The sequence below is a fragment of the Heptranchias perlo genome, chromosome 26 (assembly GCF_035084215.1).
Source record: "Heptranchias perlo isolate sHepPer1 chromosome 26, sHepPer1.hap1, whole genome shotgun sequence".
NCBI lineage: Eukaryota > Metazoa > Chordata > Chondrichthyes > Hexanchiformes > Hexanchidae > Heptranchias > Heptranchias perlo.
This window is the reverse complement of record NC_090350.1, coordinates 18,304,318-18,317,903: the sequence shown is the minus strand read 5'-3', so window position 1 is coordinate 18,317,903 and position 13,586 is coordinate 18,304,318. Positions and strand designations below refer to the sequence as shown.

The 13,586-nt window shown below is 43.1% G+C and overlaps 1 protein-coding gene across 1 annotated transcript in view; it reads right to left on the bottom strand.

Annotated features, from left to right (window-relative positions):
• Nucleotides 1-13,586, bottom strand: part of csmd2 (CUB and Sushi multiple domains 2) — a 1,323,345-nt gene that overhangs the window by 114,531 nt on the left and 1,195,228 nt on the right. Inside the window, exons 45-46 of the mRNA XM_068006939.1 lie at nt 11,014-11,094; nt 8,734-8,847 (exon numbers count right to left, since the gene is read on the bottom strand). Coding sequence (XP_067863040.1) covers nt 8,734-8,847; nt 11,014-11,094 — 195 coding nt within the window. The remainder of the gene's footprint in view (nt 1-8,733; nt 8,848-11,013; nt 11,095-13,586) is intronic.

Here is a 13,586-nt window from a genome sequence, read left to right as displayed (position 1 = left end):
TCTCACCCAATTCTGCAGTCAGTGCCCACTCTCACCCAATTCTGCAGTCAGTGCCCACTCTCACCCAATTCTGCAGTCCGTGCCCACTATCACCCAATTCTGCAGGAATGATTTGCAAGTATCTCCCCTTCTCTAATCTCTAGAAGGTTCAAACCACAGACCATTCATGGACTACAAAGGCATCTTGTTCAAACCCGTGCTGACGCTGGGCTCTGCGGTGCTCTGGTTGTGAATGTGGAGCTGTCTCAGCCAAGGTTGCTCAGCTAGCAGAAATCTGTGGGGGTTTATGGTGAACCCTGTCATGGACAGGAACGTGGTAAATAACCAGTGATATCAAATAACTATAAAATAGATAGAGAGGGTCTTGAGTGTTTAACTACCCATTGCCTACCACAAAGAACAAGTGTCGAGAACAGCAGCAGTGTGACTGTAGATGATTTTGTTCTGTACCTGGAGGGACAGAGCAGCAACATCACAGAGGTAGGTTACATTGTGGCTCACCGTGATATCTTGTTTATTTTTTTAAATTACTGGACATACATGGAATCTCTGCTGCCAGCAAGTGGACGCCTCGTTCCAAGTCTCACACACTGTGTGACCAACTGTGGCTGTGAGGAAGAAAACAGAGGAAGGAGGAGGGAGGAGGCATTGAAAAATAATGTAAAGAGGAGTGAGAGATAAAGAGAGGAAATAATAGAACAGAGAGAGGCCTGAAGAAAAGTAGGAGAAATAAAAATGGGAAATAAAGTAAAATGTAATTAAATTTAAAGGAAATCAATGAAAGACACAACATAAATAATGGTAAAAGCTGAATTTGAAATGGCCTTTAAATAGTATGTTCAAGCTTTTTGGGCAGTGGGTAATTTACTTTATTTTACATAAAAACTAAGAAACAGGAGCAGGAGTAGGCCCCTCGAGCCTGCTCCACCATTCAATAAAATGATGGCTGATCGTCGACCTCAACTCCACTTTCCCACCCAATCTCCATATCACTTGATTCCCCGAGAGTCCAAAAATCTATCTCTCTCAGCCTTGAATATACTCAATGACTGAGCATCCACAACCCTATTTTAATCAAGAGGCATTTCTGCTACCACATCAGCACTCAGTAGAAAGCAACGGAGAGAGCAAAGTAACAGAGACACAACGGAGGACAGACAGACGAGAGGGGCAAACCAGAGAGAAAGAAAGACAGGAGAGAGTAATAGAGAGAGGAATACACTCCGAGAGAGATGGAGAGAGAGAAGGGGGTGGAGGGCAGGGGAAGAGAGAAAGTAAGAGTAAAAAAAAAGTGAGTTCTATCAACCACACAAAAAACAAGGCCAAGGTAAATTTGTGGAATGAGACTGTCTGAATATTATTGACATTGTCCAATATAAATGTTGGTAAAATAAGTTGCTGAAATTAACTTATGTCAAGCAGCTCCATTGCTGATATTTGTTACTATCCTGTGCATCTAATTGTGGCTCAACTCTAAATACTTATGCTGAAAAAGATGAATGATAAAGAAGTCATGTATTTGCAACACATTTTGAGATTGAGCTACAGGTTTATTTATTTTTAGGAAAATAATTGTTATCTGTTTTTGTATTCGTTAAAATTTTATCCTTAAATGAAACAAACCCTTCTTGGTTTTCCTTCTTTCTTTATTTTAACTGCCATCAGGATGAGGCACTCCAGATTAGGTAAAACATGGGCCAGACACACACAGTAAAGTTCCCTGTACTCTTCCCCAACATTGTATCAATGCAATTTTACCATTTCCCATTCTATCCTCACTGCCTGTCCTTGTAACACTGAACTGATAGTTATTTAATGCTGAGTAAAGTGAATTCTTGAACTGTGGGCTTGGACCTTTGAGGAACTAAATTTGGACAGCTCAACTTAATGCTACATAGAAAGAACCCTTACATCCTGTGGAGAGGGTTGGATTTGAATCAAGTGTCAAAGGTTAAAGTACTGTGTGCTATCACCCGATCCTCTGAAATACAACATTAAAACTAAAGTACTAAACCTAAACTGTGTTTTTGAAAGGATAACTAGCAGCATTTATGTTCCTTTTACTCCCACTCAGGTCTGGAGATCCCATTCCTTTCACCTTGGCTATTCCTCTCCCTTGGCAGTTCTTAGTGGTGAGAAATCGTGACTAATCCATTGTTTATAATAAGAAAGCTAATGGTGAACCCTTCCTCCATTGGTCCTTTTACTTTTGCTCAGCACAAAACAAGATTTTTTTTGCTTCATGCATTTCTTGTCTTCTGGCAATAGGTGGTGATGTTGTGCAGTGAATAATGATCTGCTCTCAACTGGATCACACCACACAACAGCACCCCCTGTTGCAGCTTCACTCCTACCTTGTCAAAGGGGAAGGGCAGTCATGCTTCTTTCGCTCAACCCTATGAATTTTCAGGTACCTTTAAAATAAGAAAGTGGCTCCGCTCTATAGTGGTGTTTTTACATGCTGCACAGAGCTGGCTAGTATCAAGGCAGCAAGCACAAAGCAGTTTTGTAATTTAAATAGCTGAAAATAAATATGGGGCTTTACAAGTGAATAAAGCACTGTATGACATTAGATAACATATTTGAAATGCACTTTCAAAGATGTCTTTTTTTCTATGAGGTATAGCTCACAAATAATCTAGAGTCATGTCCACGCATAAACAATCCGGGCATGCATGCAACTGGGAGTATTTTGTACATTTAGAAACCTCGGTGACAGGGCCAACACCCACAGCATATGACGCCGTTAAAGTTGAAAAGAGAAGGAAGTAGAATTTCAGCGGGGATTCTCCTGATCGCCAAGGTTTCTGCTGATCTTCCACCAAACTTATGGCAGGAGATCGGGATAACCCCCATGGAAATTCTCGAGCATTAATTCGGGACAGAGATGAAACAAGAGCCTGCCAACCACCCCAGGACACTGGAACATCCTTACAGAACTTAACAGTGCCTATGGAGGGCAGTGATGGTACCACCCTGGGCACCTCTAGAAAATCAAAATTAATGGAGAAAATTGATGTGGGATTATTTCTGGTAAGGTAAGATAGATGGGAATCCTCATTCATTATCCATTGAACCGTCTAAATTCAGTTTTAAAGTCCTATTAAGTGAGTACGTTCTCAGCAGATTCATATTTTACCATACTTACACAGTCATAGACAATCTAACCTACAGGATGTCATAAACATTACTTTAAAAAAAAGGAAAGTATCTTAATTTGGACCAGTCTACATTTGGGAAGGTAGTTCACCATAATTAACACCAGGAAAGATTCAACATCTTCAGGTGGGGAGGGCACAAATGTGAAAAGGAAATAAGATGAGATGGTGGGGCATGGAGTTGTGCATAACAGAGGATTAACAAATAGTGGTATACAGTGTGTGAAAGCTGCTGAATGTAGGTCATGCTCCACCATGGGTAGTGAGGTAAAACTGGATGATGAGTTTTCATAAGGCACTTCCAGGCATTTCCTAGCAACCAGGTCCACAGCAGCATTGACATGGCCCATGGGCCTGGAGCAGGTTGTTCAACTTGACTCAAAGGCTGACGAAGATGCAAGGCATGGGGGGAGTGGGGAGAGGGGAGTGGAAACAGAAAGGGAGCAGTGAACTATAACAACTTTAAATTTGAGTTATCACACTGAAAGGTTTATAACAATATCATGTTATGTTGAAATTAGTATCACTTCTAATTTAGCTCTCACACAGCCAGTAACGATGCAGTCGTTATATACAGTGTGGATACACTCCTTACAAAGGCAGTCCTGATTTATACAGATCTGAATACACTCCTTACATAGTCAGTCCTGTTATATACAGTTAAGAACATAAGAAATAAGAGTAGGAGTAGGCCATATGGCCCTTCGAGCCTGCTCTGCCATTCAGTAAGACCATGGTTGATTATCTACCTCAACATCATCAAGGTTGCGGCCCATGGAATAAAGGGGGCAGTAACAACGTTGATACAGAATTGGCTAAGCTACAGAAAACAGAGAGTAGTGGTGAACGGTTGTTTTTTGGACTGGAGGGAGGTGTACAGGAGTCGGTGCTGGGACCATTGCTTTTCTTGATATATATTAATGACTTGGACTTGGGTGTACAGGGCACAATTTCAAAATTTGCAGATGACACAAAACTTGGAAGGGTCGTAAACAGTGAGGAGGATAGTGATAGACTTCAGGAGGATATAGATAGGCTGGTGGAATGGGCAGACACATGGCAGATGAAATTTAATGCAGAACAACGTGAAGTCATACATTTTGGTTGGAAGAACGAGGAGCGGCACAACTCTAAAAGGGGTACAGGAACAGAGAGATCTGGGGGTATATGTGCACAAATCGTTGAAGGTGGCAGGGCAGTTTGAAAAAGCAGTTAAAAAACATACGGGATCCTGGGCTTTATAAATAGAGGCATAGAGTAGAAAAGTATGGAAGTCATGAGGAACCTTTATAGAACACTGGTTCAGCCACAACTGGAGTATTGTGTCCAGTTCTGGGCACCGCACTTTAGGGAAGATTTGAAGGGCTTAGAAAAGGTGCAGAAGAGATTTACTAGAATGATTCCAGGGATAAGGGATTTCAGTTATGTGGATAGACTGGAGAAGCTGGGGTTGTTCTCCTCAGAACAGAGAAGGTTGAGAGGAGATTTGATAGAGATATTCAAAACCATGAATGGTCTAGACAGATTAGATAGAGAGAAACTGTTCCCATTGGCGGAAGGGTCAAGAACCAGAGGACATAGATTTAAGGGGATTGACAAAAGAACCAAAGGTGACATGAGGAAAAACTTTTTTTACACAGCTAGTGGTTGGGATCTGGAATGCATAGCTTGAGGGAGTGGTGGAGGCAGATCAATCATGGCCTTCAAAAGGGAACTGGATAAGTACTTGAAAGGAAAAAAATTGCAGGGCTGCGGGGATAGGGCGGGGGAGTGGGAATAGCTGGATTGCTCTTGCGTCGAGCCGGCGCGGACTCGATGGGTGAAATGACCTCCTTCCGTGCTGTAACCTTTCGATGATTCTAACTCCACTTTCCTGCCCTATCCCCATATCCCTTGATTCCCTTAGTGTCCAAAAATCTGTTGAACTCAGTCTTGAATATACTTAGCAACTGAACATCCACAGCCCTCTGGGATAGAGAATTCTAATGATTTACAACCCTCAGAGTGAAGAAATTTTTCCTCATCTTGATCCTAAATGGCCGACCCCTTATCTTGAGACTATAACCCCTAGTTCTAGACTCTCCTGCCAGGAGAAACAGCATCTCAGTATTAACCTGTCAAGCCCTCAAAGAATTTTATACGTTTCAATTAGGTCACCTCTTATTCTTCTAAACTCAAGAGAATATAGGCCCATTCTACTCAATCCCTCCTCATAGGACAACACTCTCATCCCAGGAATCAATCCAGTGAACCTTCATTGCATTTGGGCAAGTATATCCTTCCTTCAGTAAGGAGATCAAAACTGTACACAGTACTCCAGGTGTGGTCTCACCAGAGCCCTATATAATTGTGGCAAGACCTCCTACTCTTATACTGCCATCCGCTTGCAATAAAAGCTAACATACCATTTGCCTTCCTAATTGCTTGCTGTACCTGCATGTTAACTTTCTGTGATTCATGTACAAGATACCCAAATCCCTCTGAATACCAACATTTCTTAGTCTCTCATCTTTTAAAAAATATTCTGCTTTTCTATTCTTCCTACCAAAGTGGATAATTTCACATTTTCCTACATTATACTCCATCTGCCACCTTCTTGCCCATTTACTGAACCTGTCTATATTCCTTTGCGGCCTCTTCACGTCCTCCTCACAGCTTACTTTCCCACCTAGCTTTATATCGTCAGCAAATTTGGACACATTACACTCGGTCCCCACATCTAAGGCATTAATATATGTTGTAAACAGCTGAGGTCCAAGCACTGATCCTTGCAGCACCCCACTAGTTACAGCCTGGCAACCTGAAAATGACCTGTTTATTCCTACTCTCTGTTTTCTGTCTGTTAACCAATTCTCAATCCATGCTAATATTTTACTCCCAGTCTCATGAGCCCTAATCTTATGTAAGAACCTCTTTTGTGGCACCTTATCAAATACCTTTTGAAAATCCAAATATACTACATCCACTGGTTCCCTCTTATCTACCCTGCTAGTTACACCCTCAAAAATCTCGAATAGATTTATCAAACACGATTTCCCTTTCATAAAACCATGTTGACTCTGCCTAATCATATTATGATTTTCTATGTGCCCTCTTACTATGTCCTTATTAATAGATTCTAGCATTTTCCCTACTACTGATGTCAAGCGAACTGGCCTATAGTTCCCTGTTTTCTCTCTCCCTCCTTTCTTGAATAGGAACATAGGAGGATGCCATTTAGCCCCTCAAACCTGTTCTGCCATTCAGTGAGATCATGGCTGATCTGTGACCTAACTCCGTATACCCATCTTAGCTCCATATCCTTTAATGCCTTTGGTTACAACTATCTATCAATCTCAGATTTAAAATTAACAATTGAGTTAGCATCAACTGTCGTTTGCGGAAGAGAGTTCCAAACTTCTACCACCTTTTGCATGTAGAAGTGTTCCCTAACTTCACTCTTGAAAGTCCTGGCTCTAAATTTTAGGCTATGTCCCCTAGTTATAGAGGGGTTACATTTGCTAACTTCCAGTCCAGGGGGACCATTCTAGAATGGAGGGAATTCTAGAAGTTCAAAACCAATGCATCCACTATCTCTGCAGCCACCTCTTTTAGGCCATCAGGTTCAGGGGATTTGTTGGCTTTTAGTCCCATTAATTTCTCCAGTACGTTTTCTTTACTGATCTTAATTACTTTAAGTTCCTCACTCTTGGTTCCCCACAATTTCCGGTATGCTTTTTGTATCTTCTACTGCGAAGACAGATATAAAATATTTGTTTAACGTCTCTGCCATTTCCTTATTCCCCATTATAATTTCTCCTGTCTCTGCTTCTAAGGGACCCACGTTTACTTTCGCTACTCTCTTCCTTTTTACATACTTGGAGAAGCTCTTAAAATCTGTTTTTATATTTCTTGCTGGTTTACTCTCATATTCAATTTTCTCCCTTTATCAATTTCTTGGTCATCGTTTGCTGATTTCTAATAAACCAGATCTGGATCCACTCCTCACACAGTCAGTCCTGTTATATATAGATCTGGATCCACTCCTCACACAGTCAGTCCTGTTATATATAGATCTGGATCCACTCCTCACACAGTCAGTCCTGATATATATAGATCTGGATACACTCCTCACACAGTCAGTCCTGTTATATATAGATCTGGATCCACTCCTCACACAGTCAGTCCTGTTATATATAGATCTGGATCCACTCCTCACACAGTCAGTCCTGATATATATAGATCTGGATACACTCCTCACACAGTCAGTCCTGTTATATATAGATCTGGATCCACTCCTCACACAGTCAGTCCTGATATATATAGATCTGGATACACTCCTCACACAGTCAGTCCTGTTATATATAGTTCTGGATACACTCCTCACACAGTCAGTCCTGATATATGTAGATCTGGATACACTCCTCACACAGTCAGTCCTGATATATATAGATCTGGATACACTCCTCACACAGTCAGTCCTGATATATGTAGATCTGGATACACTCCTCACACAGTCAGTCCTGATATATATAGATCTGGATACACTCCTCACACAGTCAGTCCTGATATATGTAGATCTGGATACACTCCTCACGCAGTCAGTCCTGATATATATAGATCTGGATACACTCCTCACACAGTCAGTCCTGATATATATAGATCTGGATCCACTCCTCACACTGTCAGTCCTGATATATGTAGATCTGGATACACTCCTCACACAGTCAGTCCTGATATATATAGATCTGGATACACTCCTCACGCAGTCAGTCCTGATATATATAGATCTGGATACACTCCTCACACAGTCAGTCCTGATATATATAGATCTGGATCCACTCCTCACACTGTCAGTCCTGATATATGTAGATCTGGATACACTCCTCACACAGTCAGTCCTGATATATATAGATCTGGATACACTCCTCAAACAGTCAGTCCTGATATATATAGATCTGGATACACTCCTCACACAGTCAGCAATTGCACAGTCATTTCTGATATATACAGTCCGGATACAATCCTGACAGAGTTAACAACTGTGTAGTCAGTTAGTCCTGCTATATACAGGCCTGGATATATTCCTCACTGTGCGTAATGGAGCAGTTAGTCCCACTGTATACACATTTGGTTATGCTCCTCATAATTAGCAATGGTACAGTCATACCTGCTATGCACAGGCTCACACCGTCACTAATGGTGCTGTCAGTCCTATTACATTGTCTATTTTGACCTGTGCAAGATTTCACAGTATTTGATTTCCTTTCTAATTACAAATAAACGAAACAAATTTAAATCAATGGCTGGAATGGTGGCGAGTGTGTGTGTAAAACCGCAGGGATGCAGTGCATGGGTCTCAGCTGTCAGTCAGTGGTTTGCTCACCTGCGGCTGTTTTTACTGGGATAATTAGGACAACAATCATTGAAAAATACTACAGGCAAAACAAAAGAAACAAAAAAAATAAACATAAACAAACAATCAGGAATAAAGCATGACTTCTCGAACCACATTGGTGGTAGAATTCAATTGCACCTACAATTAGTTCCTGCCACAGTACTCACTCTTATTCCATGACATTTTCTTTATATGTACCTTCACAGGAGGGAGGAGGCCCTTCAAACTGAAGATGCGTTCCCAGACGACAGGTTAATATTTCATTTCCAATCAGTATAAATCCAGGAAGGCACTGGTACCTGATAATGTCACCTTGGTATATAAAAGAGCAGAAGAGTTAATGCGCATCACATAGACAAAGCATAGAACGTGGACAAATTCATGTCCATTTGTCTGAATTACAGCCCACTTCTTTTCAATGGATCCTCATGTCTTTTCATCTGATCCGGTGACTTCCCACCCCCCCTTCCCATCACCCCCCCCCCGACTTTCCACCACCCCCCACCCCGCCGTCAGCCAGGCGGAGTTAATGCGTGACGCGGTCTTCACTGGAATGATACCCTATGGACTTGCAAAAGTGAGTTCCTCCCAGCCTCTCCTTTGGAGAGTTCTGGGGGGGTTAATTTTAACCCCCGAAGACGGGTCGCTTGGAAGTGGGTGGGAAGGTTAAAATTGTAAAAATTTAAAACCCGATCTCAATCCGCCCCCAACCCACCCACTTCCGGTTTTAATGGAGACAGGTTGGGGGGGGCCAGTGACCAACCTGGTTTCAGGAGGCGGATCAGTCAGTAAAATCTTTTAAAGAGGCTGCGTGTCTCCTCACGATCTCTGACCACCACCCCTCCCCACGTAGTCCGACCCCCCCAACACGTTCTCTGATCCCCCCCCATGATTCCGACTCCCCCGACGACCAGCTCCCCCCGATGACCGACCCCCCCACCCAATGTCCAGTCCCAACACCCCCCCAATGTCCCACTTACCTGGCATCCGCTCCCCTGCTGCTTTCCCGTCCAAACAGACAGCCCGCCTGTCAATCATGCTGCCTGCTGAGTGGGAAACCTGCTGAAAAAATTTATAAGACGTCCTGACGTCAAAATCGTCAGGACATCCACGGAAGGCGTACTTCCGGTTTCCCATCTGGAAATCCTCCACCCTGCTCTCTTCACGGCCCCGAGTAAATATCAGGGCCCTGATCTCAATCCTGTCATCAGGGAGGGGTGTTCAGTAGAGGGCATGGGGCCAAGCAGCTGGACAAAAGAAGCCAAGAAGCTGGATAAAAGAGGCCAGTGGCTGGACAAAAGCAGTTGGATGTAGAACACTTCTGATGATGACCAGGACCAAATCACCTAGTAGCCATATGCTGTGCTCCTTATGTAATTCAGGTGCACAGTAGTGGAGAGAAATCAGAATCAGGGATGGGACAAAGTACATTATACAATTTCCAATCAGACCTGTGAGAAGCAAGTGGGTATAAACAATGGAACCATTAAGTTCAAAAAGCAACTGACTTATTTTCCAGTAAATAGACTATAAATCGGCTCACCTCTCAGAGAAGGACTAGGTCATTTTGTGATGAAACAGAAAGAACCTACAAAACCATCAGTAACCTGAGTCACGTGATCCAGTTTGGTCCTGCTTTATTTCCCTGCTGCTGTACTGCTACAACTAATAACAGTCCCTCTCTGGTTAAGAAGAGCAATTATCCATGTTGTTCTCAGATTGATATAAGGCTTGATATTTGGTGTCAGAGAAAGGGGGGCCAAAATTCAGTGGCCTTCTGCCGCACTCGCCTGCGAGTCTAGAAGGAGTGAGGTGGAAGAGTGAGAAATTAGGCCGGGACCTGGATACATCAGGTCCTAGTCTTCACCGCCAGTTTCCATGGAGCCTTGTTTGGGGTGGAGCCTCTGCTAGTGGACATGGCTGTGGGGACAGACTCCCAGGCTGGGAGTTTCCTTGTCCCTGGCCTGGGAATCCATCAGGTGCCGGCACACCGAGTGAAACATGGCATGCTGGCCTGCCGGCCAACGGATGTAAAACCCACCTGGGGGTCCAGGGTTGGGTCATGACCTGAACTCCAGAAGATTTTATTAAATTTTCCATGGTTTTTTTTGCCCTCTTACAAAAGAGAGCGATGGGAGCACTGTCCAATATTCCAAGGCACCCCTGACACTTCTCCTCAGAGCAGGCATTCTCTGCTTTGTTTTGTGGCCTTCCTGTTCAGGCACTTATACCAGGATCAAAAGCCCATGGGTTTTTGAGGCTAGAATCTCCCAGAAAACAGCTAAGTGAAGAGACATTAAACACTCCAGTCCTAATTTGACAGCCTGAAGCTACTAAGTTATTGTGAACCTCAAGACTTGAGCCAAACCTTGTTATTTTCATGTTCAGTGACAAATTGAATGTGTTAGTAACAGGACTCTCTTCAAATCAGTGAAGAGATTAATTACACCAAAAAATAGTTGAGGTTAACACAATTACCGATTTCAAACTCCTCGTCTTCAGTGAATATTTCAGCATTTGGCACAGAGACAGGAGGACGACATTTCCTCAGCTGATAGGCTGTGAAACAATAAGAATGACAGCGTTTAACATTACAGTAACAATTACTGCATCTCAAGTACTGTTAAATTATAAGCTTTTCTTAAGGCACAAAAAGGGCCTCCTGAGGAAGTGGACAGGTTTTTAAGGTATCTTGCAATTACTAAGAGCTTTGAAGAGGGGGTCTTGCTTGGAATTTTAACCGCTATGCTACCATGTTCATCAGAGATTTCACCCTAAATATGGGATACAGGAAGTAAAATGGAAAGGAAAAATAGAACCTATCAGGTTCAAGTTCAATGTGCTTCCCTTTTCCTCTCCCATAGGACCTACTTGTCCTTCTACTCAATCTATCTTTGTCGTTATCAGCTGGATCTCCTGCTGTTGCAGTGAGAGAATCATTCGTGGGAGGTGGGGCCTCCCCAGTCCCTCCTGAATGTTAGATCGATCTATTCCCTACAGTGAGAATAAGGTGAGATAGCTCAGTGTCCTGCAAACGATCCCTAACTTGCACTGTGGCAGCACCATTTACACAAAGACAGATCAGGTGGGAGAGGGATAAGGGAGAGCCAGGTCAGAGCAAAGAACAGGCAAGCAAGCAAGCCAGGTAGGGGTGGAACAGGCATAGAGGAAATACAAGGAAAAAGTGTAATCTCTGGGAAAAATCTGAGCAATATACGACTGCTGTATGACCTCTTTTATATAGAGCATCGCACCAACAGGATACATCTGAGCAATATAGGGGGGCAGGATGAGCCAATTTATACAGAGCATCTCATTAACAGGACCAATTTTGTTTTCTTGTAATTAACTCCCGTCCCCCTGAACAACCACAAAAACTTGCATTTATGTAGTGCCTTTAATGTAGCAAAACATCCCAAGGTGCTTCACAGGAGGGTAATCAAAAAAATGGACACTGAGCTAGAGAAGGCGATATTAGGACAGGCGACTAAAAGCTTGTTCAAAAAGATAGGTTTTAAGGAGCGTCTTAAAGGAGGAGAGAGAGGGCATAGAGTCATAGAAGTTTACAACATGGAAACAGGCCCTTCGGCCCAACATGTCCATGTCGCCCAGTTTATACCACTATGCTCGTCCCAATTGCCTGCACTTGGCCCATATCCCTCTATACCCATCTTACCCATGTAACTGTCCAAATGCTTTTTAAAAGACAAAATTGTACCCGCCTCTACTACTGCCTCTGGCAGCTCGTTCCAGACACTCACCACCCTTTGAGTGAAAAAATTGCCCCTCTGGACCCTTTTGTATCTCTCCCCTCTCACCTTAAATCTATGCCCCCTCGTTATAGACTCCCCTACCTTTGGGAAAAGATTTTGACTATCTACCTTATCTATGCCCCTCATTATTTTATAGACTTCTATAAGATCACCCCTTAACCTCCTACTCTCCAGGGAAAAAAGTCTCAGTCTGTCTAACCTCTCCCTATAAGTCAAACCATCAAGTCCCGGTAGCATCCTAGTAAATCTTTTCTGCACTCTTTCTAGTTTAATAATATCCTTTCTATAATAGGGTGACCAGAACTGTACACAGTATTCCAAGTGTGGCCTTACTAATGTCTTGTACAACTTCAACAAGACATCCCAACTCCTGCATTCAATGTTCTGACCAATGAAACCAAGCATGCTGAATGCCTTCTTCACCACCCTATCCACCTGTGATTCCACTTTCAAGGAGCTATGAACCTGTACTCCAAGATCTCTTTGTTCTATAACTCTCCCCAACGCCCTACCATTAACGGAGTAGGTCCTGGCCCGATTCGATCTACCAAAATGCGTCACCTCACATTTATCTAAATTAAACTCCATCTGCCATTCATCGGCCCACTGGCCCAATTTATCAAGATCCCGTTGCAATCCTAGATAACCTTCTTCACTGTCCACAATGCCACCAATCCTGGTGTCATCTGCAAACTTACTAACCATGCCTCCGAAATTCTCATCCAAATCATAGTTTAGGGAGGGAATTCCAGAGCTTCTTCAAATATTCAAAATCATGAAGGGTCTAGACAGAGTGGATAGAAACTGTTCCCATTGGCGGAAGGGTAAAGAACCCCCAGAGGGCATAGATTTAAGGTAATTGACAAAAGAACCAAAGGTGACATGAGGAAAAACTTTTTTTACACAGTGAGACATTAGGACCTGGAATGCACTGCCCGAGGGGGTGGAGGAGGCAGATTCAATCATGGCCTTCAAAAGGGAATTGGATAAGCACTTGAAACAAAAAAAATGTGCAGGGCTATGGGGATAGGGCGGGGCAGTGGGACTAGCTGGATTGCTCTTGCATTAAGCCGGCGCGAACTCGATGGACCGAATGGCCTCCTTCCGTGCTGTAACCTTCTATGATTCTCCAAGCGGGTGGGGTGTAAAACAGGCTAGCGCCCATTTTGTGCTGAAGTTGAATTTGACTCCCAAAAAGTATATTGCAAAATCAGAGTCTCTGACGTTTCAGTTTCTCTGAGATTTTGATCGGTAAAGTTTAACATAGGAGGAGGTTTT